Genomic DNA, 27,818 nt, shown 5'->3' on the forward strand with positions numbered 1-27,818 from the left:
TGTGTGCAAATGAGACAGGATTTGAAAAATGTATACTCTGGAGTTAAACCCTGCCCTTAGCAGATCCATGGACTGTTTCCACCCTGAGTAAGGAGGAGGGGTATAGGATAGAGTTGCCTCTTTATCTTGAGGCTAAGGTAGTGGTTGGAGAGCCCAGCTGAATGGTGACTTGGTACTTACTGTGCATTATTAATGGTTGTTTTCCTATAGTTCTTCCTGCACTCTTTAGGTACACCATGATTTGGAACCAACCCCAATGGCTTGTCATGGATCCCTTGAAGTTGCGATTTGCCTCCACAGCTCCACGCCTGGCTTTGATGGGAGGGCAGGGATGGGGGTACTGAAAGTCAAAGGGGGCTCTTATCCCAGTTTCAGGGGCTATCTGCTACTCAGCAGGGACATGGGGGTGTCCAATATTCAGACATGTTGGAGACATGGGGGGCATTTGGTTCTCAGACAGGTTGTGGGGGGCAAGGGCAGCGAACAGCATTCACACAGGTGGTGGTGGGGAAATGCAGAGAAGGGGTGGGAGTAACAGCAGAGATAGAGGCACAACAGCCCTGGTCCCTGCCCATTCCCAAACCCCAACGCAATTTCATTTTTTTAAGACTGCATAGGCTTAATTCAATTCTTTATACGACTTTCCTTCCTTGCCCTAAATTAGTCATGTTGTCTTCCTTCATACATCTTCTAAAATATGGATAACCTTTGGTGACCAAAACTGCACATACCATTCATAGCTTTATATAGTTGAATCTCATCCTTTGCTTTACAATTTATTTCCATTTATATCATCTAATAATCTTTTTCCTTTCATTGTGGCTACCAGAAATGGTGTCCCAACTTTCAAATTATTACAGTTCCTAAATCCTTTTCCTCACTAGATCACTCTATCTTCGGACCATTCGATGTAACTTATTCTCCTATATTTTCTTCTGAAGTACACAATGCATGATTTTAAATTTTTGAACATTAAACTCCACTTGTAACAACCTGCACATCAATCCATTTCTCAAATATGTTTAAATCTTCCTTCAATTCTGTGTTCTCAAATATATATCCAGGTTTTCATATTTTGATACCACCAGGAAGTTATCAGTGGAGAGCAGCCTGAAACAAAATCTGGATCCAAACACTCTCTAACTTTGGGGGAGGATGGTCAGTAATATTGACCAGAATTCTGCACCTATGGTCAGCTCTAGAGGTCATGCTTTTTCTATTGCCTTACAGCAATAATATATAATTTATATAGATATTGAGTAGAAATAGGCTTGGGGATACCCCACTTGTTTCCATTCAAGTTTAGCACAGCATTAATTCACTATAGCTCTGAATTAATGCTGTGCTAAACTTGCAGGATTCAGTTTGTAAATAGAACCCAGGCACCTGGATTTACAGGAGCCTTGGCTTTAACTCAACCCTCCATTTGGGTGCCATCCACAGCGGTCCCCTCACAGTCCAGTCCCCAGATACTGTTCTTCCACAAAGGTCTGTGTTTGCACCTCAGCCTCTCCTACCCCTCAACAATGATCAGATCCTCAGAACTTCAGCTCATACTTATGGAAATTGAGTGAATGTGGGCTGCGATTATTTATTCAGTTGGCAAACCTTCCCTGAACATAAGAACAGCCATACTGGGTCAGACCAGTGGTCCACCTAGCTCAATATCCTGTCTCCTGACAGTAGCCACTGCCAGATGCTTCAGGGGGAATGACCAGAACAGGGCAATCTCAAGTGATCCATCCCATTGTCCAATCCCAGTTTCTAGCAGTTGGAAATTTAGGGACACCTAGAGCAGAGGTGGCCAACCTGAGCTGGAGAAGGAGCCAGAATTTACCAGTGTACATTGCCAAAAAGCCACAGTAACAGGTCAGCAGCCCCACATCAGCTCCCAGTGCCTCCCACCCACTGGCAGCCCCTCCCATTGGCACCTCCCCCTCCCTCCCCGCACCGCCCGATCAGCTGTTTTGTGGCGTGCGGGAGGCTTGGGGAAGTGGGAGGGGGCAAGGGCATGGCAGGCTCAGGGGAGGGGGCAGGAAGGGGTGCTGTGGGAGCAGGGCCTGTGGCAGAGCCAGGGGTTGAGCAGTGAGCACTCCCCAGCACATTGGAAAGTTGGCGTCTGTAGCTCCAGCCCCAGAGTTGGTGCCTATACCAGGAGGCGCATATTGACTTCTGAAGAGCCGCATGTGGCTCCGGAGCCACAGGTTGGCCACCCCTGACCTAGAGCATGGGATTGCATCCCTAATTATCTTGTCTAATAGCCTTTGATGGACCAATCCTCTATGAATTTATATAATTCTTTGTTGAACCCAGTTATACTTTTGACCTTCACAACATTCCCTGGCACTGAGTTTCACAGGCAGACTGTGTGTTGTGTGAAGAAGCACTTCCTTTTAAACCTGCTGCCTATTAATCTCATCTGGTGACCCCTAATTCTTGTGTTATGGTAAATAACACTTCCCTGCTCACCTTCTCCACACCATGATTTTATAGACCTCTATCATATTCCTTCCTAATAGTCTTTTTTTCTAAGAAGAACAAACCCACTCCTCTTAATCTCTCATTATATGGAAGCTGTTCCATACCCCTGATCATTTTTATTGCCTTCTCTGCACCTTTTCCAATTCCAATATAACTTTTTTCAGGTGGGGAAACCAGAACTGCACGTAGTAATCAAAGTGGGGACGTATCATGGATTTATATATTGGCATTATGATATTTTCTGCTTTATTATTTATCCCTTTCCTAATTGTTTCTAACATTCTGTTAGCTTTTTTGACTGCCACTGCACATTAAGCACAGCAGAGAACTATCTACAATGACTTCAAGATCTCTTTCCTGAGTAGTAACAGCTAATTTAGACCGCATCATTTGGTATAAATAAATTGGGATTATTTTTTCCAGTGTACATTACTTTCATCTACCATTTTGTTGCCCAGTCACCCAGTTTAGTGAGATCCCTTTGTAACTCTTCACAGTCTGCTTTGCACTTAACTGTCTTGCATAGTTTTGTATCATCTGCAAAGTTGTCACAAATTTGTTCACCCCTTTTTCCAGTAATTTATGAATACGTTGACTGAATAACCTCAGTCCATATTCAATTTTCATGAGCATGTTTTCTATCCAGCTTGTGCTTAGCATATTGTGCTTGGTTTTTTGTTCAAATATCCTTTTGCAAATGTCTTGCTGCAACACAAATAGATCAGATTTTTTTTCTGTCCCTCCCTTTGAAAAAAGTCTACCAGGTTAGTCTGAAACTAGGTTTTACTTTCAACCTGTAAATCCGTGTGCTGACTGCTCTCTTGATAAGACACGCACAGCTCATTCCTTATTAATGACTCTAAAATATTTTCTAAAATTGAATTCAGTTTTATTATTGGTCTAGTTTTTCCTGTTTCCTATTAACTTATTCAAGAATAATCAAAACATCTGTCGTCAAGTACCCTCCTAATGCTAATCAACATTTCAAAGTGACTTGATAAGAGCCATGTCAGTTTCTTACTTAATTCCCTTAGTATGCTAAAATGAATCTTATTTATTCCTGTTAATTTATTATATCTAATGATCTTTGTAATATTCTTTCTGTGATCCTGAAGTGGTGGTTAATCTTCTTTCCTGATGTTATTGTGCCTTCTTCAGATATATTGTTCTAAGGTTATGATGATAGGCATGGGTATGCTACTGCATCCCTTGTAATTTCTCCGGCAAAGTTGTTTGACTTTCTAGCAATATCTTTGCCTTTCTGCAGGATTTGTCCCTTTAGACATATATACCTTGGTTCTATTCCCAGCACCTTCTGTGTGAACCTTTGACCCATGCCTCAGTCTCCTGCTCTGTAAAGTGAACATAAATCATGCTCACTTCTTTTATACAACACTTTGAAATCTATGGGTGAAAGGTGTTATAGAAGAGCTAAGTATTATTATTTTAAAGACTATCAACTTTCTCAGTCTTTTCTAGCTGAACTCACTCACTCTATCTTCTTTAATGTTGCCAGAACATAATCTCTGACACACAGTGGTACCAAATTCCTCTCCACTCCTTTATACTTTTCTTTCTAAAGTAGATTATCTGCTGTTTGGTTTAGCTCATAAACCTCAAGAATAGTAAAACACATGCAACTGAGCCATACCAACCTGAAAGATGCTGAACACATATATGAGCAAAATATATTTAATTTTGAAATATTTAGGTGACAGCTTAAGATTCTTAATTGTCACTATTATAAATACTCACAAACAAGGAATATACTATTTGTTGCTATTAATTTAGAACGGTGATGGGGAGTTTGATCTTAATTTAATTGGAGTTTGCTACATATGAAGGAACAGGTTTTAAAATTTATTAGAGGGTGTCCTTTGCCCTGACATCAGTTGCTCATTATTAATTAATTATCCACAATTATGAAAACCTTTCTTTGCAAGTGCAATAAAAATATTTCTGAAGTTTGAGTTCTCTTCATTGAGAAGGTATGTGTTGATACTGAGGATCACATTTGGAAAGAAAATAGCTCCCAAATAAATTTCTGCTTCCGTGAAAAATATAATAGGATATGTTTTAATTAATATCTTTAATTAATAGTCTCCTAGTCTTCTGCATACTTAAAAGTATGTTCTGGCGGAGATATGAAATAATGCCTCTTTACTGAGAGTACTATTGTATATATAGACATACCCTGAGAGGCACAACACAAACATCTCATCCATAATTAGGAGTGCAGGCTCTCCTGTTTTTTCTCCTCTCCTTTGTATATATGAGTAGGATGGCCTCGATATATATTAAAAGAGATATGTATGTGCTGTTTTAACTCTTGTAAAGAGATATTCTGTGTTGCTCAGAGAAATGACTCCCTGCCTGGCCTAAGTTATTAGAAAAATGTATGAGCTTTCTGTGGTGAAAAAGTTTTCACCCATTTTTACAAGGTCAAACAGAAATCTTCTTGTTCATGTGGAAATCTTTATTGGATTTTAATAAAAGCTAAACATAATTATTGAACAATGTCTTACCCTCCTCATCTTTTACAACAGTCAATATTTTGGCAGTGTACATGATCTATGGTATTTATAGCTTTACTTAAGCTATTTTATTTTCTCACTTATGTACAGTAACGTATAGCAACAATATAAACTTTTAAACAACATGTTCCCTCCAATTTATTAAGCACTATACCAATGTAATGTTGTCTTTTCTACCCTGTATCTTTGGGTCTGATTACACTCACAAAACTCCCACTGAAGTCTGTGGGAATTTTGAGTGTATAAGGAATTGAGGATTAGGCCCCATATTTGGGGGTGGTTTTTGCATATGTTTCTCTCTCAAATGATACTTGATAACTTATTGGATACCTTAATGAATCACTTTTCACTCAAAACTCAGCCACATATGATTTTTTAATGTAATAAAACTTACGAAACTTGTAAAGCTGAATTAATTTCCTTGAGTAGCTCTTGGGTCTTATTAAAATCTGCGAGCATGCTTTGTTTCTCTCTGATGTGGTCTGCTGTCATGACATCCAGCTCTTTCTCATGTATCTTGCTTAAATCTTGCTCATGTATCCTGTTTAATTTATTTTTTGGTTAAAAAAATAGTTATTCTAACATCAGTCTTCTTTGTTCATCATGATTTTCTGCCAGGTTTGAAACGGCTTTTTGTACAACACCAAACACCACTGTCAGCAATTACTGAATCATCAAATCGTACTACTCACTTTTCTCTATGCTTCAAGCTTATTTCATTGAAAAGTCATCTCCTTTAATGCTTTTTTTTTTAATTAAATAAGCATAATGAGTTTTAAAAAACACTTAAGAGGATTTTAAAGTTAGCCAAAATAGGTTATTAAAATTACAGCTGAACCGAATAATATCTACTTATATTACCTCCTGGCAGAGGCTAAATGATGTACATTACCACATGACTAAATATCTAAACTAACAACCCACAAAGGGTCAAGTATCTCTGACAAACATTAGCAGTTGAGATTAACAAATGGGAATATATTTTAGTTTATAGTAGAAAAATTCATACCTTAGCTGCTGGTTGGATTCACTGCGTATTCTGAGAACCTCTTTTCCCTTAAACTCTAGTTCCTTGGTTAGGGCACTTATATTCTCATGCAGAGTCAGAACCTCCTTGTCCAATTCAGATATATGATGGTCGCGATGTTTGAGTTCATCCTGTAGATCTGATACTCGGCACAAAAATTCCTTCTCCTGATAAACAAATATAAAGAACAAAGTATACTTTAATATACTCCTGTTTCAGATGCAAAATACTTGTCTCTGGAAGATAATAACATAGTTTACTTTTCCTTTTGTTTTAGATTTTTTTTATTTACAATTTAACAGGAGAGTGCATGGCTTAAGTTCCACCCCTCAGAAGGACTTAGGTGCCTAACTCCAGGCCAAAGGGAGGTGTCTTTCTCCACTCAGGATTCACAGCTGTGGACCTTCTCCTGGACTTAGGTACCTAAGCTATTTTTCACAAAAACTGGCAGAGGAGAAGAAGAAGGTGGGCCAGAGAGAGAGAGAGAGAGAGAGAGAGAGAGAGAGAGAGAGTGAAAATGACACTGTATCCCAACAGTTAAGGCATTCACCTGGGATGTGGGAGACCCTGGTCCATTCACTCTGCTTCATTTCATATTTAATTATTTATACACAATGGAACAGATTCAACAGGAGAGACAGAGAGACTTGTCCCAGAATACCCCCTTGCTCTGTGGCTAGGGCACTGGCATGGCAGGTGGAAGATTCAAATTTAAACCCTTATTTACATCAGGAAGAGGGGTGAATTCAATCTGGGACTCCCACATTCTGGGTGACTACCCTAATCACTGGGCTAAAGTTATAACGAGCATAGCATCACTATCTCTACCTCTGGCAATTTTGTATGGGTTTCAGTGTACTCTGAGAACACCAACAGGATCAGGCTCCACAAGCAAGAGCGGAAGGGCATTGCCTAGTTTGAAGAACCTGCTAGAGTTTAGGAACGAGATAGGTGCCCAGGCACCTAGAGTGAGGTGGCTGTGCACATGCCCACTAACGTAGGCTTCTAGGGACTTTGGGTGCTATGGAGTTAGGTGCTAACTTAGTGGGAATTTTGAAGTTTTCCATGGCACCTAAATGTTGGATTTAGGCTCCTAGAGGAACAGTGGCTCCACAAAAAACCAATGTTTTAGCCTTGAAGTCTTGCAAAAAGACAAAGTCTAGCAGACTAACTTTAATGGGAAATAACACCTTCCACCTCTGAGTCCAGTCACTGTGCCCTCAAAATGGCTGGACAATTTTGAATCTGAAATTTAGTTTATAGACTTGAATTGGGGGCTAGTTTAAGACTCCCAGTTAGGTTTGTTGATGGGGGAAGGAAGAAGGGAAAGAGGTAGCAGATTAGACAAACTGATGATGGAGCACTGTCTTCAGCTTTGACTGCCTTTTAAAGATTAAAGTCCTCAATATGCATTTATAGTACAGTTATGCTCTCCAGTTAACACAAAACAAATTCTAAATATGCAATTTTAAATCCAGTTACCATTAATGCTTATTTACCTGTCGTCTGCTGAGTTCTATACTTCTTTCAAGTTCCATTTTAGCAGCTACCAATTCTTGTTGATGGTTGTGCCTTAGTTGGTCAATTGCTGCTGCATGTTGATGATTTAGCTCTGAGCGCAAAGAGGCTAGTTACAATGATTAAAAGGAAAAATGTTTATTTTGTAAACATTATTGTTAATTAACATAATAATCCAACTCTGATAAAATATTACTGCTCACCTAATAAACAGAGACAGAAAATTACTTGTATAAATTAACATAAAATCTATGTTGAACATATCAAGCTGATTTTAGGTTTGGAACCCTACACCTTGAACTTGCACATCATCTATCTTCTATCTTAAGCAAAGTCAGACTTGTTCAATACTAGAAAACCCACGTGCTGCAGGAAATTGTATTGCTGACTCAGTACGCTTGTTCTTAAAGCGTGTTCTAATCTGAAAAATACTTATGTAAAAATGCGATCTTATACATCACATCTGCTCCCTGTGCACATTCAGAGTCATGTCTGCTTACCTGAGTGATAAACTATGTTTTACTACTTGCAAAATTGCCCTGGATGTTTACCAGCCTCGGCACAAAACCTACTTGTCTCCTTTTTACCATGACTGATAATGGAAAAACACACTCCAGTTAATGACATTTTAATTGCACATTGAAAAATAAGTCCTTCATCCTCTTGAGTGGGCAAGCAGAATGCCATGCCTCTCTGTGACTTCTGCAACAGCTGGTGTGGCTGACCCCAGATGGAAGCTGGTAGGGGCCCAAATAAATTTGTCACCTCTGAGATACAGAAAAAACAGCAACTGCTCCCCCCCACAAGCCTAACCCTCCTCCTCTCCTCCCAGATACTCTCCCTTCCCCTCCCAGGTTATCCTCTCCCATCAACCTTGTTCCCCTGGCCCATAAGCCCCTATACCCACTCCCTCCCAGCCCAGGCAGCTCCCCTATTGTCTCCTCCCAAGCTCTCAGGAACCAATGCCCCCGGGCCTCTCCTGCTTAACCTCACTGCTCATGAGTCTTGGGTCTGTCCTGCTTTCTGGCATTGAGAGGAGCAGGAGCTGCCGACTGGGCGTACTGAGGGCCTTGTATGCAGTGTGGGATCCGGGTGCCACATTAGCAGCGGTCCCAGAGGCCTTCTGACTTGGGCACTGTAGTGGAAACGGCCACAGGCGCGGACTGCCGTACATACATGCAGCAACGGTTGCCAGTCACAATATGGCAATTTTTTTTTCTGCTTGTAATTTAAGTGAAACCCGCTGCCTGGTACATTGCAACTAGCAATGCAGGATTAAAACTGGTCAGTCCAGTTCCTTGCTGAAGATCACTGAGATACAGTACACAAATCCTAGGTTTGTATTTGGGCAGAAACCCAAGCTGGGTACACTGCATTTTCAGCACCCTAGCTGGAGCAGAGTTAGTGCATGTCTGTCTACCTGAGCTGGGAAGCACGCTGGCAGGCAGCTGCAGTGTTGAGGTACCCTGAGTGACAGCTCTAACTGGATGTATGCTAAACTCTTATTAATCTTGGGTAAGGGTGAAATCCTATTTTTCAGCCACGTCACTTGTCTTTCCATTTGGGAGTCCTTCTATTTTGAAGTAAACTAATGTTGTACCACCCTAGCCTCCACTGTACGGAATTTGGATGTAATTTTCAACTCAGATTTGTCATTCAGTCTGAAGTGGATTTTACTGCTAAGACGCGTGTCAACTTCGTTTATTAACATTCTGAGACGCTGTGGTTAATAGTTGGCCCAACAAGCTCTAGTGCATGCTTTGGTGCTTCTTCTGCTTGATTAGCCTCCTTGCTGGTACCAACTTGCATCTATCCTATATAAACTGCCATTTCTCAGGGAGTACGAGACTCATTTGATCTTTTGCTGTTCACATTTTTGCCATGTAGATCTTCATCCAATGCCCACTGAAGTAAACGGGAATCTTTCCATTTGCTTCAGTGGGCTTTGGATTAGGCCCTTAAGGTAAATCTACACTGCAAATGGAAAGTATGATTCCCAACACGGGTAGACAGATTTGCGTTAGCCTGAGTTGAGCTGTCTATCCACACGTCTGAATACCCACGCTGGTAACGTACCACCAAACCAGGTAAAAGTGTGTGTGTGTGTGTGTGCGCGTGCGCGCACCCCCTGCAGTAGAGCTTAATCCATGGAGGCCAGAGTATTCTGGAAACTTTAAATCTCTTTTTGGAGCCCTCAAATCAGAAAAACAAACATTCATCTAATTCAAATTCTTGGATTCTGTTAAGATAATACTTTATTGTTCTTTTGATATGAAAAAAGAGGGCCAAAAAAAGGACAGAAAATCTGATTTTACATGAAAGAAGGTGCAATACATAAAAACACGTGTGTTTTTAGATGACAGTACAGATTCATAGATTCTAAAGAAGGAAAGAACCACTGAGATCATATAGTTCGATCCCTTGTATAACACAGGCCACGGAACTTCCCCAAGTAATTCCTGTTCGAACTAGGATGTATATTTTAGAAAAACATCCAAAATTGATTTAAAAATTGCCAGTGATAGAGAGTTCTACATGACCTTGGTAAATTGTTCCAATAATTAACTACCCTACCTGTTAAAATTGTATGCCTTATTGACAGTCTGAATTTGTCTAGCTTCAACTTCTAGTAAATGGATCTTGTTATACCTTTGTCCGATAGACTGAAGAACCTATTATCAACTTGCTGCACTACCACATTTCTGCAGGGTACTTACAGATGGTGATCACACCATCCCTTACCCTTCTCTTTACTAAGGAAAGCAGACTGAGCTCCTTCAGTCTGTCACTATAAGGCATGTTTTCCAATCCTTTAATCATGCTTGTGGCTCTTCTCTGAATTCTCTCCAATTTACCAACATCCCTCTTCTAAAAGGGCTGATGAGGAAAAAACAATTCACTGACCTATCCAGTTTAAACAACAGCAGCCAAAACCAGAAATTTAACATTCACAGATTCAAAGTAAGGTTTATAGCTCCGAGGTGAGTTTAAACTCTAGGTCAAGTCAATTTTTCAAGGGTACCTTAAAAGAATTGAGAGAGCCTACTAATTAGTGATGTGCTGCAGCTAACTGCATCACAAACTCCCTGACTGCAGGTCTCTGTTTTGCAATACTTTTAAAGTATGTCCTTACTAAAGGTGGAATGTATTAACTCAGCTCAAGGAGACATACCCATACTAGTTCTGATCGAGCAAGCGCACTAAAAATAGAAGTGGGGATGCACTGATGCAAGTGGTGGGATAGGCTAGCCAACCCAAGTACACATCTAGCATCTCAGACAGGACTGTGCTCAGGGTAGCTAGTTCCTCATGCTGCTCAGGCTAAAGTAGCTACACTTCTATTTTTAGCCTGCTAGCTTGATTGGAGCTAGCACAAAGATGTCTCCTTGAGCTGGAATTTACAACTTCCAGCTCTAATGTAGACAGACCTTTTTTTAAGATGAATACTATCCCTTTGTGGATCTGGGAGAGCATTCCAAGGTGCATGAGACTGTGCAGGATTACGAGGAAACTCCTGGATTGGTTCACAAAAATACCCAGTTACTGGACTGGTTGGAGCAACAGACCATTGCTGAGTTCACTTTCAGTGGAGAAGACAACAGTTTTGCTTTGTGTGCATGCAGATTGTCTCTACTTGTAGCAGAGTGGGCAAAACAGGAGTCTGGGACTGCCCAGGTACTGCTCAGTAGAACCATAAAAGAAGAGTGCAACTGAAGAATGGCATTGTCCAGATTCCCCTCTTCAGCAATGAAGAGCAAATCCTCTCTACTTTTTGTTAGGGCTGAGGGAAGGGGTGGAGATAATGTGAGACGTTTTGTCAGATTCCTGCAACAAGCAGATAGGTCCTTTCGTGAAAGGTGTCTGGAGGCTCTTACTTCAGATAGTCCTTGTCCAAGAAGTTGAAATTGGCATTATCCCTGATACTCTGCCTTCCAGGATCAGAAAGGAGATTCTGGCTAGTGTTGTGGAGCCAACATTAACTAAGTCTACAGGAGATTTGTCTGTGTGAGAAGACTAGAGTCAGTCATGACTTTGATAATGTGCTGAAAAGATTTAATATTGGACCCTTTCTTTTCACTGCAATGGGTTATTAGTTTTGACATAATGAGGATCACAGGGTGTAGAAAGCTGGGATTATGCCACCACAAAGGGCAAGTCAGCAAAAAAAAACAAAAACAAAAAGCCCCAAATTCACAAAAAAACAGTTTGAAAAGAGAGATCTGCCAGAAAAAAAGATAACAAGCAGCTCTATTTGGATGGGAGATCTCTGAGCACAGGCTCTTCACCAGCTGGGAAGCATGATTAACTCTGGTCTATGACTGATCCAAACAATGACTCAGAGAAGTGTAAGCAAGATGGACAGGAAGACCCAGTACTGCTGAGATGCACTGCCTCATCAAAAGTTCAGTAGCTAGAGGATTGTTTTCTTTGATTTTTCAGGTAGAAAGGTTAAGCTAAACTAACTAGAAAAGATGCTGAACTAGTAAGGAAACATTCCAATTAAGGGAACAGGAAGTAAGCACTACTAAAAGAAGGAACGAAAATGGTAGCACACAAGGCAGAATGAAAGTAGTGAGCTCAGGTGAGACATGTTGCTGGTACCTAATTGCCAAGCATTTCTGCATGTACAGTGAGTTTTTGCTTATTCATTATGTGACATGGATAAAGTGTGACCTAACCAGAAACTACCAGAGAAATGTCATCTTATACCAAAATGACATCTTTCAACTATGTACATAATCAAAATTTGAAATCTATTTTTGGTTTGTTTTTTAAGGCCTATTTCCCCCATTCTTTGCTGCAGCTGACACCACCACAATGTTCCCTGTTACCTAGGCCCTTAAACTGAGAGATAATTTTTGAATCCTCCCTCTTCTTCTCACTCCTATGCAGTTGGTTTTCCCTTCATAATATTTCTAAAATCTGCCTTTTCCTTTTTGTCCGAATGGGCAAATCACTTCTCTGTATTTGTTACCTCCTGCTGTGACTCCTGAAGTCTCCTCTTCATGTTTTTTTTTCGTACTACCTTTGTCACCTGCCCCTCACCCTCCAGTCAAGCCAAAATATCACTGCCAAAAATAACTCCCCCGTCTTCCTTCTCTTCTGAATCCCCTCTTACTCTGAATATATCCTCTCTCCTCTTTGAATCACTCACTGGGTCTTCACTGCACAGCATTTCATTTCAATCTTCTTGTCTTTGCCTTCAAGGTCCTACCATCATACAACCTTTGCCCACCTGTACAATCTAGCCACTTTTTGCATTTTCCCCATCCCCTCTGCTCCACCAGCGACACCAGCTTCCGTACTCCCTTAATCACCTCATCTCACAGGCATCTGTCTTCTTCCTCAGCACCTTAAGTGTCCAGTTCTTTCCCACAAGTCTATTCAGCAAGCCACCTAACTTGCCTCATTCAAATTCCTTCTAAAAGCTAATTCCTGCCATCTCACCAGTTGAAAGAGTGAGGGGGGAAAAGGTTCCTTCAATTAAAAAAACAAGCAAACAACTCAGAACTATCAAGTGTGTGTGCGTGTTATGGAGTAAATTGCTTGATTGTCACCCGTTGTCCTTCCTCTCACCCTCTCATCAGTCTATGATCCTCACTTGTTCTGTTGTATTGAATTTAGATTGCGCACTCTTTGAGGAAATGACGAGATCTTCTTCTGTTTTGTGCAGTGCCCAGCACATTCATAGGGGCTCAAAAATAAATAAATGATACTCATCTATATGCCAAAAATAAAAAGTCAAGGAACCCAGTCATGTACAAGCTGATTTTTAGTAACCACATTCCTTAACCAGGCTAAAACTATGGACCTTTCTAGTTAAGGGTCTGTCTATTCTACAAATCATAGATTGATTTGTAATACACTACAGATTAGTAATATACATAGTAATTAGCAATTGGTACTTATTGAGTCACCTGACTAAAATGTTTTTGCAGTACAGCTGGATCCTTAGTGTCTTCATTTTTACCATTGTTACATGTATATGCTGAAACTGTTCTAGTTGTTCTATTTCATTGGTACTTTCTGAAACTTTCTCCATCATGAAATTATGGTTGCTGACACATCATTCTAGAACACTTAATACTGGGATTTTCCAAAGGCTCAGCTGATCTATCTGCTCTCATTCAAATCAAACTCCTGTCGATTTCAGTATAAACAGTTAGGCCAATGCTGAGTGCTTTTGAAAATCCAAATTCTACAACTTTATATTTATTTAAATTATTTACCTTCTTTATTCATAATGTCATCCTTAGTTTTATACCATTTTTCACTTATAGTGCTATGAAGTTTGTGGAAAGTGCTTCATTATGTCTACAATTATATTAATTATGCAAATGGCAATCATATCTTCTGATACAATTTACACTAGCTAGACAATACGATACCTAGCATAGCTTTCCCTTCATCTTCCAGCTCAAATCGAAGAGTCTGAAGTTCCTGTTCCATTTCCAATTTGAAACCTTCCATAGCTTGTTTGTGTGCTTCTTTCAGTGTCTGAAGTTCTTCAGAATGTTTTTGTTGTAAATGCTCTTCTAGTTCCTATGAAATCCAAAAGGAGAAGAACTTTTTTTACACAGACTTAAACAATGCATAAAATATTTAACGATGAACTAACAGGAGGGATTCTCTTTAAAATGACAAAAAAATGCATGTATTATTAAAAATACCTCCATTTATCATTTAAAAAAGCCACTGATATGCTCAAGCCATCGTTAAAAATGTACTCTTTATTCTACTTCTCCAAATTAAAGTGCCATAGAGGAGTCTTTCGAGTACTTTTGAGTATAAAGAGTAAGGACCATAACCTACTCCCAATTTGTTCATGGACCAAGGGCAGGCTACAACTACCATGTACACCCAAAGTTTAAATTTCTAAAGTTATTTATTGTTCTGGTGGTTTTGATCCAGGTGTGAACAAAATGAAGTATCAAACCAAAAAATCATTTCTGAGCATGACAATGAGCTTACAGTGGGTAAAAGAAAAATGCTTTATCACCTTTTAAATACTATGAAAAAAATCATACCCAGGTTGAGAACACAGATGCATATTTTCAGTTCTGAACATTCTTTTTAAAATCACAGATGTCTAGATTCTGCCATCCTCTCTCAAATTAGGCAGCACTCTGCTGTACAGATTATCCCACTGAAATGAACAGCACTACATGTAAAGTTCGGTACTACTATACAACCTCAGAGTTACGATCAGCTTGGGAATGGAGGTTGTTCGTAACTCTGAACAAAACGTTATGGTGGTTCTTTCAAAAGTTTACAACTGAACATTGACTAAATACAGCTTTGAAACTTTACTATGCAGAAGAAAAATGCTGCTTTCCCTTTTATTTTCGTAGTTTATATTTAACACTGTACTGTACTTGCTATTTTTTTTTTTCCGGTCTCTGCTGCTGTCTGATTGTGTACTTCTGGTTCCAAATGAAGTGTGTGGTTGACTGGTCAGTTCATAAGTCTGGTGTTCATAACTCTGAGGTTCTACTGTACTCAATTTGAGCAAAGGTGTCAGAATAGGCTTAAAAGTATTTGTACTAGAAGTAATGTTACAACGTTCAGCCCTGATCTTACTGTACATTGCTCATGAGAGGACTCCATCTCAGATGGAGCCCCAACAAAATAAATGGGGTTCTAAGCAGCAACAGTGGTATGCCCATGCACAAACACTGCAGGTTCAGGGCCTTAGACAGTAGACAAAATAAGGAAGCATATGATGTACACAAGTGTGAAGAAAAATTTCAAAAGGATTCTAGCAGATTCTGAGAAGTGGTGTGAGAAGTTTTTTCAAAAGAATGGCCATACTGGGTCAGACCAAAGGTCCATCTAGCCCAGTATCCTGTCTTCCGACAGTGGCCAATGCCAGATGCCCCAGAGGGAATGAACAGAAAAAGTAATCATCAAGTGATCCATCCCGTGTTGCCCATTCTCAGCTTTTGGCAAACAGAAGCTAGGGACATCATCCCTGCCCATCCTGGCTAATCCCCATTGATGGGCCTATCCTCCATGAACTTATCTAGTTCTTCTTGGAACCCTATTAAAGTGTTCACAACATCTTCTGGCAAGGAGTTCCACAGGTTGACTGTGCATTTTGTGAAAAAATACTTCCTTTTGTTTGTTTTAAACCTGTTGCCTATTAATTTCATTTGGAAACCCCTCATTCTCGTGTTATGAGAAGGAGTAAACAAAACTTCCTTATTTACTTTCTCTACACCAGTCATGATTTTATAGACCTCTATCATATCCCCCCTTGGTCGTCTCTTTTCCAAGCTGAAAAGTCCCAGTCTTATTAATCGCTCCTCATACAGAAGCCACTCTATACCCCTAATCATTTTTGTTGCTCTTTTCTGAACCTTTTCCAACTCCAATACACCTTTTTTGAGATGGGGTGACCACACTTCAGAAATATAAAGTAACAAATTAAAAAAAGAGCTATACTGGATGTACTGGAAAGTACAAAGAAAGTTATTACATACAACAACATGAACTATAGTGCAGTAGGAACTTTTAAAAAAACCCTCAGAATCAGATTGTTGGACAAAAATATGTAGCTGATGTTGATAATGATTAAAAATACTAACATGATGCCAGAAGACAGAGCAGGGTGCTAACCTTCTAATAGGTAATGTCTATATTATAAAGGATGTTATTCAATTTGCCTGCATAATATTTAACTGTAATAACCATATTACTAATGTAAGTTACATCTCTTGAAAAGAGAAATAAGAAATAATGCAGAGTTTTCTTTACTGATTCTCTCAGTATTTTGTATATTGGTTTAATCATGTTTCTGTGGTGTGCCCTATACACTTGTCTGAAATATCCAGATGAACATGCCTTTTGTTCTTGTTCTTTTGTTTGTTCCATGTTTTGAAATGCAAGGATATGTGCTTCCTTCAGGGATTCATGCCTTTGCTGATGCTCTTCTTCCAGTTCCTCCAGCTCCTGGGTAAGCCTTTGTCGCTCCTGACTAAACTGGGTCTGTAGCTGTTGCAAGGAGCTCTGAGACTGGGAAAGCTGCATCTCCAGGTTCTGTTTCAGCAAGGAGATCTAATCCACAGAATAGCAATCATCAGTAAATCATAAATACAAATGCCAAATCAGGAAAAAATGCTTTCAAGAAGTAAATATTTGATATGAACTTTAGATATGAAATTTCTAGAACATACTTCTAAACAACATCACATTTCTTAATCTGAAATTCAGATAACGTATCTACTGATTTTAACCAAATATCATGGAACTATCCAGAACATAAAACACAAGAGAGAAACAGTAACTTATAACTAGTGAATTCTGTTATACAGTTTACCTCAGAAGTACAAGAATTAGAATAAAAAGATTTTTGTGAGGGCTCTCACTTTAAGATACATCCTTAAAACACCACTAGTTATAAGGTATTTGATGTTTAATAATTACGTGTTGTAAAAATGCTCTTCCAGATCTTTAACAAAGAAAACATTAAAATGACACTATCAAGGTCTGAGGTCCAACACTGGAAATATTAAAATTACTAAATTCTGTGGAGATGTTCGTCAAAGTTATGTAGGAAAAATCCTGACTGGCAAAAAAAAAAAAATGGATTAGAAGACCTAGAAAAGTAAATCTTTTCCATCTCTAATTTCTATGGTCCTAAACTATAGGCAATTGTCAGTTTTTAAAAATGTAGCACCTCTACCACAACTAAGTTAAACTATCTCACTTCTTTTGTTCTATAAAATTAGAATGTTTTGTGGTTCTTCTGCTGTCTCTTAACTAACACTACAGCAATTAAACTAACAAATGTATATTTGTTTATGTCAACAAGTTTCCAGAAAAATGATGTTAGTGAACAAACAGACATATCTGAGTATAATAGGATTTCCTGTAGACCATGAGGGAGCTCCATGATCCTTTATCTCAACTGTAAATTTATACCCCAATCTTAATGTCCAATGGCTTAGCCATCATCCTACCAGACAAAGGAGACTGGACTGACGGGATTCCATTTGGATCCAAACAACACAACTCCTTAATTGGACAGAATGGTTGCTGACAAGGCACCCTGAGCACCTGCCAGCTTGGGGAACAAGAATAAACTGAAAGTTTGTTACAAAAATGAATTTTGCTCCATTGATCACACAGGAGGGAAAAATACAATTGCCAAATGGCAAAGTATTTAAATTAGTATAGAAAAAAATATTTCTTAGCCTCAGAGGGTATTATATAAAACTGATGAAAAAACTGATAGTGTCATTTAATTGTGCACATGCCAAGATTAATTATGAAATAAATGATAAAGTCATAGCAATATACTCTGTGCTATTCTGCAATGAATTAAAGGTTACAGCATAAAATAAAATTAAGAGTAGCATGCGAAGGATAACTGTGTGAAATTCGCAACATTTATATTATTGCTGAAATTATTCTATCACAAGTACAAAACTAAAGCAGATTTGTAAGGGAAGAAGCTACATTTAAAGTAAAATTAGCACTTAAATAAAACAAGCAAATTAAATTTGAGTGAAATGACCGTGACTGGTTGACTTTAAAATTCATTGATTATATATATACATACAAACACACACTATCCTGTTAAGTATGCTTTGACAGTAACATTTTAAAGGAGATTTAGCTATAGCTGAAAGATCATACTAAATTTTGTAATCTAAACTATACATGAAAAACTCTTATTGTGTACACTAATTTTTATTTACTTTACTTCCTGTATGAAGTAAATAAATTAGCAGAATTTCTTAATGTCAGAGCATATAATTAGCATGAAAAATATGTTTTAAACAGTGTACATCAGCAAAGCAATGCAAAATGGATCATTTTCATTTCCTTTACCATAATTTTAAGAAGCAAGGTATTATATGTGCAATGCAAAGTAGTAGGTAAAATATAAATTACTTGTTCCATTCTGAGTTCTAAGTAGGTATCAGAGTTCTTTTTAACTTTCTTTTCTCTCGATCTTCCTTTGCTATCTCCTTTTGATTTAGAACAAGATTTTAAAAAATAGAAACCTAAATTTAGACACCTAAATTGCCCAATTTTCAAAGTTTTGAGAACCCTAACAGCTCCTATTGGCCTAAATATAAAACGTACACCTATATAAAACCTTTGTTAAAAGAACATTAAGGTTGAAGGAATTAAAAGTTAGAGAATACCTGAATTAAGGTTGCCTGTACAACATTAATTCAGCCCTCCGTGAGTATGCATTATGATACAGTCTTTAAATTACATAATCACATACTATTTTTTCCACAGGACCCCGGCCGCCTTCTGTGAACAGGATGGACAGTGCTCACTGAATGAGCAGCTGTTCAATATTTTGTTTCACCCTCATTGTTCAGTGTGCAACCTCATGCCTTCGTCACTATACACTATTCAAACCCTGCTCTGAATAAAAAAAAATTAATTTCCCCTTGGTCTTTTCTATGACACACATCACTACAGTACCTCAGTGCTTCACACATATTTATGAAGTTATTTTCCCAACACTCCTGGGAGGCAAGGTGATATTACTATCCCCATTGTACAGATGAGGAACCAAGGCACAGAGAAATTAAGGTAAAAAGCGTCCACTAGTTTTGGGTGCCCAATATGAGATTCCTAGGACCAGATTTTTCAGAATACTTAGCATTATATAGAGGACCCTGAGAAAACTGAAGATTTGAAAAGAAAAAAAAAAATCACAGCAGCATCATGGGTAAAGCAGTGATATTCCTAGGATACACACAGAATGCAGTCTGTGAAAGATCACTGTTGCATTCCTTTGCATAAAACCAGATGCCAAGTTCCCACAAAAACGGCTGCAATTTTTCCAACAGCAGGAAACCAGGGTGCACAGACGCCCAATTCCACCTCCTCACTGTTGGAAAATTACAGCAGTTCAGGGGGCACTCAGCAGTCAGTTTTATGCAAGGCACAGTAGCCAGCATGCCAATGCCACTTGGAACACGTGTTTTTGCCTCTCTACTGAGGTTGTCGGTGCTTCTGTTCTAAGCTGCGGTGCTGGCTATTGTGCCTCTCAGAAAACTGGCTGCTGATACCTCCAGAACTACAGCCATTTTTCCAGCAGCGGGAAGGCAGAAGCGAGCATCCATATGCTCGTCTTGCACTCTGACGTTCGTAGACATACCCCCCCTCAAACTGTTGTCCTTCCCAGTCCCTCACACCCAGCTCCCTCCTCCACTTATCCTGCCACCCCAGTCCCTGGTTCCAACTCTGGCCCCGCAAACCTCCTTCCCACCCACAGGCTCTCAACTTAGCCCCTCCCATTCAGCTGCTCCCCCTCCACCTGTCTCATCTTCCCAGCTCCCCCCCGCCCGCCCTCCTTTACCTGTGTCCAGGTATCCCCCTCTGCCCAGTATCTGTTCCCTGAGGTCGCAAAGGGGGTAGCTGAGTCTGGCAGGTGGGTCAGCTGGAGCTCAGCTGCTCCCTGGGGTAGTGCACAGGTGAGCATGGGTCAGACCAGTGTCGGGGGAGTGGACAGGACCAGGGAGCAGCAGCTTCTTTTTACGGAGCAATTTGGAAACCATCTCCATGCAACCATTCCACTCTTCTGTCCTGGGCTTGTTAATATGCAGCAAGGATGGTGCCTCGGGGGACAAGTGTAGCCAATGGGGGAGAGGTCCTGAGGGACAATGCATGCCCATTGGCTACCCCGCTGTTGGAGCAGCAGTTTGGGGGGAGACGGGGACCCAAAAGATGCACCAAACATAAGAATGGCACACACGGATGCCCACTTCAGCATCCCTCTTGTGGGAAAAATTGTGGGGCTGGGCTAATTCCACCTCAGTGTATGAAAACACAATTTTCTCAGAGTCCTTATTATATAGCACTTTATATGTTCAAAGTACAGTTCCCATTGACTTCACTTGCAGTTGTGAGTAGTCTACCCCAAGAGCTTAAGTTGGGCACTCAGAAAAGAAGGAACACACAATTAGTGGTCACCTGTGAAAAGAAAGGATTACTCACCCTGTGCAATTATTGTGGTTCTTCGAGATGTGTCCCCGATGGGTGCTGCACTCTAAGTGTGCTAGCATCCCCTGGGCCTTTGACTTGAGATTTCTCACAGCAGTGTACATTTGGCTTGCACATGTGTGTTAGGCAGTCTCTGACCCTGTGGCATTGCTACATAGCACTGTGTGAGCAAACTGCCCTCAGTTCCTTCTCTACGGTGAAGCTCCAAAGCAGAGAACTTCAAAGGGAAGGATACACATCTCAAAGAACCACAGTTACTGCACTGTGTCCCTACTGATGCTTCATTCTTGGTGACTAACAAGCAGTTCCCTCTAAGGCGGAGGGGGCTTCAGAGTCAAGTCCAGTTCAGAGAAAAGTATGGACAAGCCAAATACAGAGCTCTCCACCAGGAGGAGACAAAGCTTTATTTCTGTTTTTTTCTGGATCTTGGTTTCAGTGCCAGATAAAAGTTGCACTTTTGCGATTCTCTGAGGCAACGGAGCAGTGGGAATGCCCATCGCTAACCAGGATCACCTCCCAACATGACAGATGTTTGAAGCCGGGAGAACCGGATGTAACCTCCCAGTAACAACTAACTAGTACCTATCCAAATACAATAAAAATTATTTTCTCTCTTAAAGAAAAGAAACTATATTAGTACTATTTACTAACTTTGGAACTAAAACTAACACTGTGACTCATTGTTAATAAGAAGAGAATACAGCTGAGGAAATCTGAATGGGATAACTGCCAGAGCTCCATCCCAGGCCAAGGCAGTTAAGAAGGAACTGAGCATGGTTTGCCCAGGCAGTGCTGTGCAACGGCATGGGGCACAAGACTGACTAACAGGCATGTGAGGGCTGAATGGAAACTGCTATGAGAAATCTCTGATCAAAGGCACAGGGGGCGCTAGTGCACCTACAATGGAGCACCCGTAAGGATACTACTCAGAGAGGAAGTTTGGATTAAGTGACATTTCAAGCATCACATAGGAACTCTGTGGCAGAGGTAGGTGAAGAAACAATTCTCCAAAGCAGCATTCAGCTGCCTTAACCATGAGACCATTCTTTCTCTTCCTGCAATTCTACCCAGCATTCACTACTCAACTTCTGCAACAAATGAGGCAGGGGTCCTACTGACAACAGCCTCATCCACTACACAACCCTAACTCGTCTTCAGAGTATGATTCATCCTGTGCGTGGAATGAGGCAGGCAGGGGTTCTGTGGAAGTAGTATGTTATCATGTAATTAAAGACTGTATCATAATGTATACATACAAAGTGGCCAAATTAAGGTTGCACACGCATTTCCTAACTTTTGAACGCTTGACTTCTAACTCTTCTAATATAGGGTTTTAGATGCAATTCCCTAGATTCTGACAGGGGAAAAAAGCAAACTGGAAAAAACAAATTCCATCATGTGGAACCATACTGACCCATTCACAGGTCATAAGTAGGATTGAAATCTTTAGATGCACAGCACAGATGTCTACCACTTTAGCTATAGAATAACTGGTAGCAGTAGTAAGCTGTTATCCTTTATTTTAACAAAGCACAAGGGGGTAATGAGACACATTTTGCCCGTGGGTTTCACAGATATTTGCTGACAGTAGAGGAATGCTGAGACTTGAGAATTCTGGGTTAAGTTTGAGGTTCTAGAGGAGACTGTGCTTCAGTGATTATAAACCCTTCTGCCCAGTCCCCCCTCTGCCACCTCTCTTGTTCCCTAGCCCCCATTTCTATCCACCCCAACCCCAGTTATTGTCTCATCCCCTTCCCACTCTGCTCCTATCCACCCCACCCTGGCTCCTGTCGCCTCCCCCTCCACTCTTCTCCAACACTGGCTATTGTCTCCTCCTTCTGCTCTTTTCATCCACTATGTACCCCACCCTGGCTCCTGCCCTCCCCCTCACTCATATCCACCCCACCCCACCCTAGCTGCTGCCTTCCTATCCTTCCCCCCATTCCTATCCACCCGCTATCTCAGCTCCTGTCCACTCCACACCCACCCTTGGCCCCTGTCCTCCTTCTCCTCTCTATGTCTATTCATGCCACACCTACTCCTCAGTTCCTGCTCCCGCTCTGCACCTATCTAGTCCCCTCCACCCTACCTACTGTTCTACCCTTCTGCTCTTGCCCACCACCCTTGGGTCTAACTTCCCCTTCCCCTCTGCTTCCCTACCACAATAATTCACCCCCTGGCCCCTGCCCCCTTCCCTTCTGTTCTTATCCACAGCTCCCCTAACAGCTCTTACGCTGTTTTCCCTCTGCCCCTCCCTCTACTCTTAACTCCCTGCATTCCAGTCATACTGTTTTTTCCTTCTCCTCCTCTGGTCAGCAGCAGGAGCACTGACAGCACAAGAGAGAAAGTCTCCCTGTTCTTAGTTCTGGTGCCCAGTGCCACAGCAGTCTCCAGCTGCGGGGAGGAACTACTGTCAGGAAATCATGCTCAGTCCATGCAGTGAAGATGGAAGCTTCAGCAAATTTAGCTGCCAGACTCTAACAAGTTTCTACTGAGTGTGTTTGAAAGGAGATTTTCAGAGTTGTTCATCTTGGCCACATTTGGGCAAATACTTGTGGAGATGGCAAAAAGCCCATCTCTGACAGCAGCGTGACACCCCTGCTGAATTTCAAGTTCCTACTCCAAAGCATGGAAGCACTAGAGCTTCCCAATTAACAGGGTGCAGCATTTTTTAAAATTTTTTATTTATTTATTTATTTTTACCATGGACAAAACAATGCATGTTCCCCTTATCTCATTCTTGGAAATGGCTGACGCGTTTTAGCTCATTTTGAAAATAAAAAAATTTAACCTCAGGCAGACAGCTGGTATCAAAAATTTCAGCCTAATTAGTTAAAGTTTGGCAAAATGATAAACAGCTGAAAACAGGGTTTTATATTATGGAAAGTATTAGGCAACCTTAATTATAGGCTTAGCTACCAGCTCTGCCTATAATACTCTACTTATCTTCAGGTTCTAGGATATCCATGCACTGCTGAAGTCTGCAAGCTCTTTCCTGAGCAACTTCCTACCTTGTACTACATTGGTGATATTATAAATTGTGATCCCAACCTATGGAGTTCAGTTAAATGTGCACTTTCTGCAAAACACATGATTCTGTAAAGCTTTGAAAAGTATTTACCTCTGGTGAAATATAATAGTATTATCTATTATACAAAACGCCACATTTTTGCAAAACGTATGGCTTTAACTATAGGTGTTATTAATAAAGGACTGCTCGATCAGTCACTATCAAAACCTGTTCACATACGTATCGACATTATAGATGTAAATTATTGTAATTTACAATACCACCCTCTGGTGACAGCAATTGTTCCACTGCTGTGAATTAGTCTGATAATTCTGAAATATCCATTCTTTTCTTCTTTCTACATAACAACAAACAATTCACATGTGGGAAACTAGTAAAAATATAGGTTTTCTATACAGTATATGTGAAGTTTTCTTATTTTGTTTAAATTGCCACAAATATCAAAAGAAACAATAGCATATTTCATTAAAGGGGTTTTAAGCATACATACATACATACATTTAAAAAATATTTTGAATGATTCACCATGTATTTATATATGCTAAAAGCACATTTATGAAAGTAAGAGTCTCCCTCTTTGCACATCTTTACAGTAACAAAGTCTCCTAGCTTCCCATTTGGTTCTTCCCTACACTGAGGATGCAAGACAAGACACAGATAACTCCTTGAACACAAAGATATACAGAGTACTTTGAACTTGCAATCTTGTCAACTAGGTCTTTCAAGAGATTAAAAAAGTTGACAGATATTATAAATAGTAGAAGAAAATTTAGTAATCAAACTGCAATTAAGATTTGTATTACAAGCAGCAAACTATAATATAGCATTATTAATTTCATGCTTTGTAGAAAGCTTCACAATGTGCAAATATATTGCCTGCAAGATTGCTTTAACATAATAAAAAATGCTGCAGATATTATGTAGCGTTTGATGTCAGATGATATGAGCACTTATACAGATGAATGGATGCAGCACAGAAGCTTTTATTAACCAGATGCATACATATCCTTGTCTCTAATATCATCATGTATTTTACTTCACAGTTTAAAGCAACATTTTAACGTATGCAAGTTTAGAAGTGCAAGCATGCCCTTGTGTACAAGTTGTAAGTGTAGCTCACTTACATTGCTGATAGATTTATGCAAAGCTTCACCGAGACAGTGCCGCTATGAAGAAAAGATCACAGGAATAAAGGGAAACATTCAGAAATCAACTAAGTAAAAGAAAAAGGGATAAAGAAGGGAGAGTAAAACACAGAACATTAATTATAATTTGACCAGGGAAAAATAAGTTGAAAACTGTTTGGAAAAAAAATTAGACAGACCAAAAATTTTGCAATGACTTACTGCAAAATCAGTGAACACAGAACACAAGGTAGCATACTCATGAGGTGAAAAACTGTTTCATTTCCTATCTCATATTTCAAATATTCAGGATATCAGTATCCCTTTCAGTGTAATATAATGTTTCTCTCTTATGTAACTGAACAAGTTTTGCATTTACCAAATTGATGCATTTATCTGCTCTCAGCTTTAGCTAATGTACTTCAGAAAAGGCTATCACGTACATACTGACTTTTTGCATTTATCATCAGTCAGAATTACACTTTGAACATTGCAGTCAGTGTTCAACTGTAGGCATTTTTTTAGTTAGTAGCCTTATAATATCAAGAGCAAATTTCACTGTCTTATCTGTTTTAATACTGAGAACACATTTAGTCTTTAATAAAGTCATACTTTTTTTAAAGCACAGTGGAATTTTTTGTTTTCTGAAATTTAAGGATTAAGAATCCTTACAAAAGAGGCTGGTTTTCAGATAACAGACCAAGGCAAAATTACTTACAGTACCACCATCTTACATCAATTATTAATGAAAAACTACAGAAACATACACTGTAGATATGTAGATGCATTATATCAATATTACTTGATCATATATATGAGGTAATATATATGCTCAATATGATAATCAAAAAATGAATGAGCCGTATCTTCATAACTGGAAACAGTGTCTGATTCAGACTCCAAACCAGAATGATAGATTATCTCCCCCTTTGTCACTTATGTCATTCAAACAGATGGGTTTTTCAATGACAGATTTTTTTGGACCACCTTGATTGCCTGGATGTCTTCATTACAGAAATTTTGGACAATACTAGAACATAAAAAAAAGAGGAAAAATATCTTTCCACAGCCTAAATCTACAAAAAGAAAAAAAAAAAGATATTCAAATAGCAGGAAACAAATCTCTGAACAGCAAACTACTATTTCTAGCAACAGTGAGAGGCAGCATGGTTGAGTGAATAGGGCACCAAACTAGGGCTTAGGAGATCTAAGTTCTATCCTTAGCTCTGCTGTACAACTGTGGGCAAATCACTTCAGCTTTCTGGGCCTCCTCCCCTATCTTTTGTCTGTCTTGTCTATTTAAGACTGTAAACTCCTAGGGGCAAGGACTGTGTCTTATTATGTGTCCACACAGTCCCTAGTACAGTCAGGCCCTAATTTTGTTTGAGGCCTCTAAGCATTACTGTAATATGAATAATTAACAATATATTTCTGTGATAAACTAGCCATGTCCTAAGAAATGGGAAAGAAATTCCAGGTAAAATTTCTTATTTGGCATCATGCTGGGTTCTGTCCCATGACTAAAAGCTTAAGGGGCGGCATGCAAGTACCAGTGAAGACACTGTGATAATTTGACCTAAGCTATGTTGACTCCAGCTACATTATTCACGTTGCTAGAGTAGCGTAACTTACATTGACTTACCCCGGTAGTGAAAAGAAAAGCCCTACGAGTCCTAATAGACATGATGGAGGAGATCTCTGGTCCACTGATTTTTAATAAAACTTGGAATACTGGGGAAATCCCAAAAGACTGGAAGAGTGTTAATGTAATGCCAGTATTTAAAAGCAGGTACTTACAGGTTGGTTAGCCCGATATCAATCCTTGGTAAAATAACTGAAGCTCATGTCAGCTTTTCCATCAATAAAGAATTAAATTAGAACATAAGTAATGCCTGTCAATATGGTTTTATCGAAAATAGGTCTTGGCAAACAAACCTGATTTCATTCTTTGAGGAGGTTACAAGCTTGGTTGATAAATATAAGTGCATAGGTGTAAAAGACTTTTACAAGGCATCTGACTTAGTGGTAATCTTTTAATTAGAATATCATGTGGTACTATGCAGTATCAATAAAGCACAGTTAAATGTATTAAGGACAGGGTAGGTGACAGATCTAAAAATTAGTTAATGGGGAAAACATCATTAACTAGGGGGTTCATGTGGGATTCTGCAGGGATTGGTTCTCAGCCCATCATTATTCAACATTTTTGCAATGATCCCTAAGTAAATATAAACTCACTGCTGAGAAAATTAGAGGGTGACACAAATATTGGCAGAGTGGTGAACAATGACAACAGAGCTGTCATACAGAGCTATCTGCATTGCTTGGTAAACTGGGCCCATACAAACAAAATGCATTTTAAAACAGCCAAATGCAAAGTCCTACTGTGACGATTTGGGGGATCTGTCTGCACAAATTAGGAATTCTGCATGAGATTATGAACTCTCTATATGTACTTTAACAAGCTGCAAACTCCATTTAGAATGAGCAGTCCTGTGCCTTCTCTGCTGTCCTTTTACCTCCATGTTGTACTGAAATTCCAAGGAGTAGTGATACAGGGCTGACAAAAGAGGGTTATTAACTTGGGGATGGTCCTCCAATCATATACAAACATCTTAGAGGATAGGCTGGCTCCCACTCAAGAGAACCGGTTTGTTAGGGGGAGATGGTCTGGCAAAAAAGTCACCTGACAGAGGGACTGGATCTTTATAAGACAGCATGAGCTGCTCTACTCGGGGGTCTTAAACCATTTTCACCAGCTCAACCTGTCTTCTGTAGGAACTGGATGAAGCATGGGGGAACCCTGCCTACCTGAACACACAGGGTCTCCCAAGGATTCCCAAAGGAAGTGTGAACTAGAGTGAAGTGCATTGGATTCACAGTGTTTGAGGTTTTCTAAATGATCTATATTCTCCTGTGCTTTTTCTCAAGTAAAGGGTAACGGTGTTTTAGACTTCTGTGCAAAGGATGTCTGCGTGCCTGTTTGCTTTCACTATCGTGTGCCACTGAAAAGTTAACTTGTGAACTTTGAGAGCTCACAAGGTGGAGTTCTGGGAAGGGGTGTACATAAATTATGGGGGAATCTGAGAGGGGAGGCAGTTGGACCATGAGGTCTCAGATCTCAGAAG

General features: G+C 39.8%; 1 protein-coding gene across 10 annotated transcripts in view; it reads right to left on the bottom strand.

Moving 5' to 3' along the window:
* FAM184A (family with sequence similarity 184 member A) overlaps nt 1–27,818 on the bottom strand; it is a 171,121-nt gene that overhangs the window by 22,227 nt on the left and 121,076 nt on the right. For 6 of the 10 annotated variants that reach the window (XR_007355835.2, XM_048844683.2, XM_048844687.2 and 3 more), the window contains exons 10-15: nt 24,691–24,732; nt 16,405–16,617; nt 13,950–14,103; nt 7,542–7,669; nt 6,025–6,209; nt 5,410–5,556 (exon numbers count right to left, since the gene is read on the bottom strand). Coding sequence is in view for 9 of the 10 variants with exons in the window: in XM_048844683.2 (XP_048700640.2) it covers nt 5,410–5,556; nt 6,025–6,209; nt 7,542–7,669; nt 13,950–14,103; nt 16,405–16,617; nt 24,691–24,732 (869 nt within the window). In the remaining variant the exon portion in view is untranslated. The remainder of the gene's footprint in view (nt 1–5,409; nt 5,557–6,024; nt 6,210–7,541; nt 7,670–13,949; nt 14,104–16,404; nt 16,618–24,690; nt 24,733–27,818) is intronic. The other 4 variants (XM_048844688.2, XM_048844686.2, XM_048844685.2 and 1 more) reach the window with 3 other exon arrangements.

The sequence above is a fragment of the Caretta caretta genome, chromosome 3 (genome assembly GCF_965140235.1).
Source record: "Caretta caretta isolate rCarCar2 chromosome 3, rCarCar1.hap1, whole genome shotgun sequence".
In the NCBI taxonomy this organism is placed as follows: Eukaryota; Metazoa; Chordata; order Testudines; family Cheloniidae; genus Caretta; species Caretta caretta.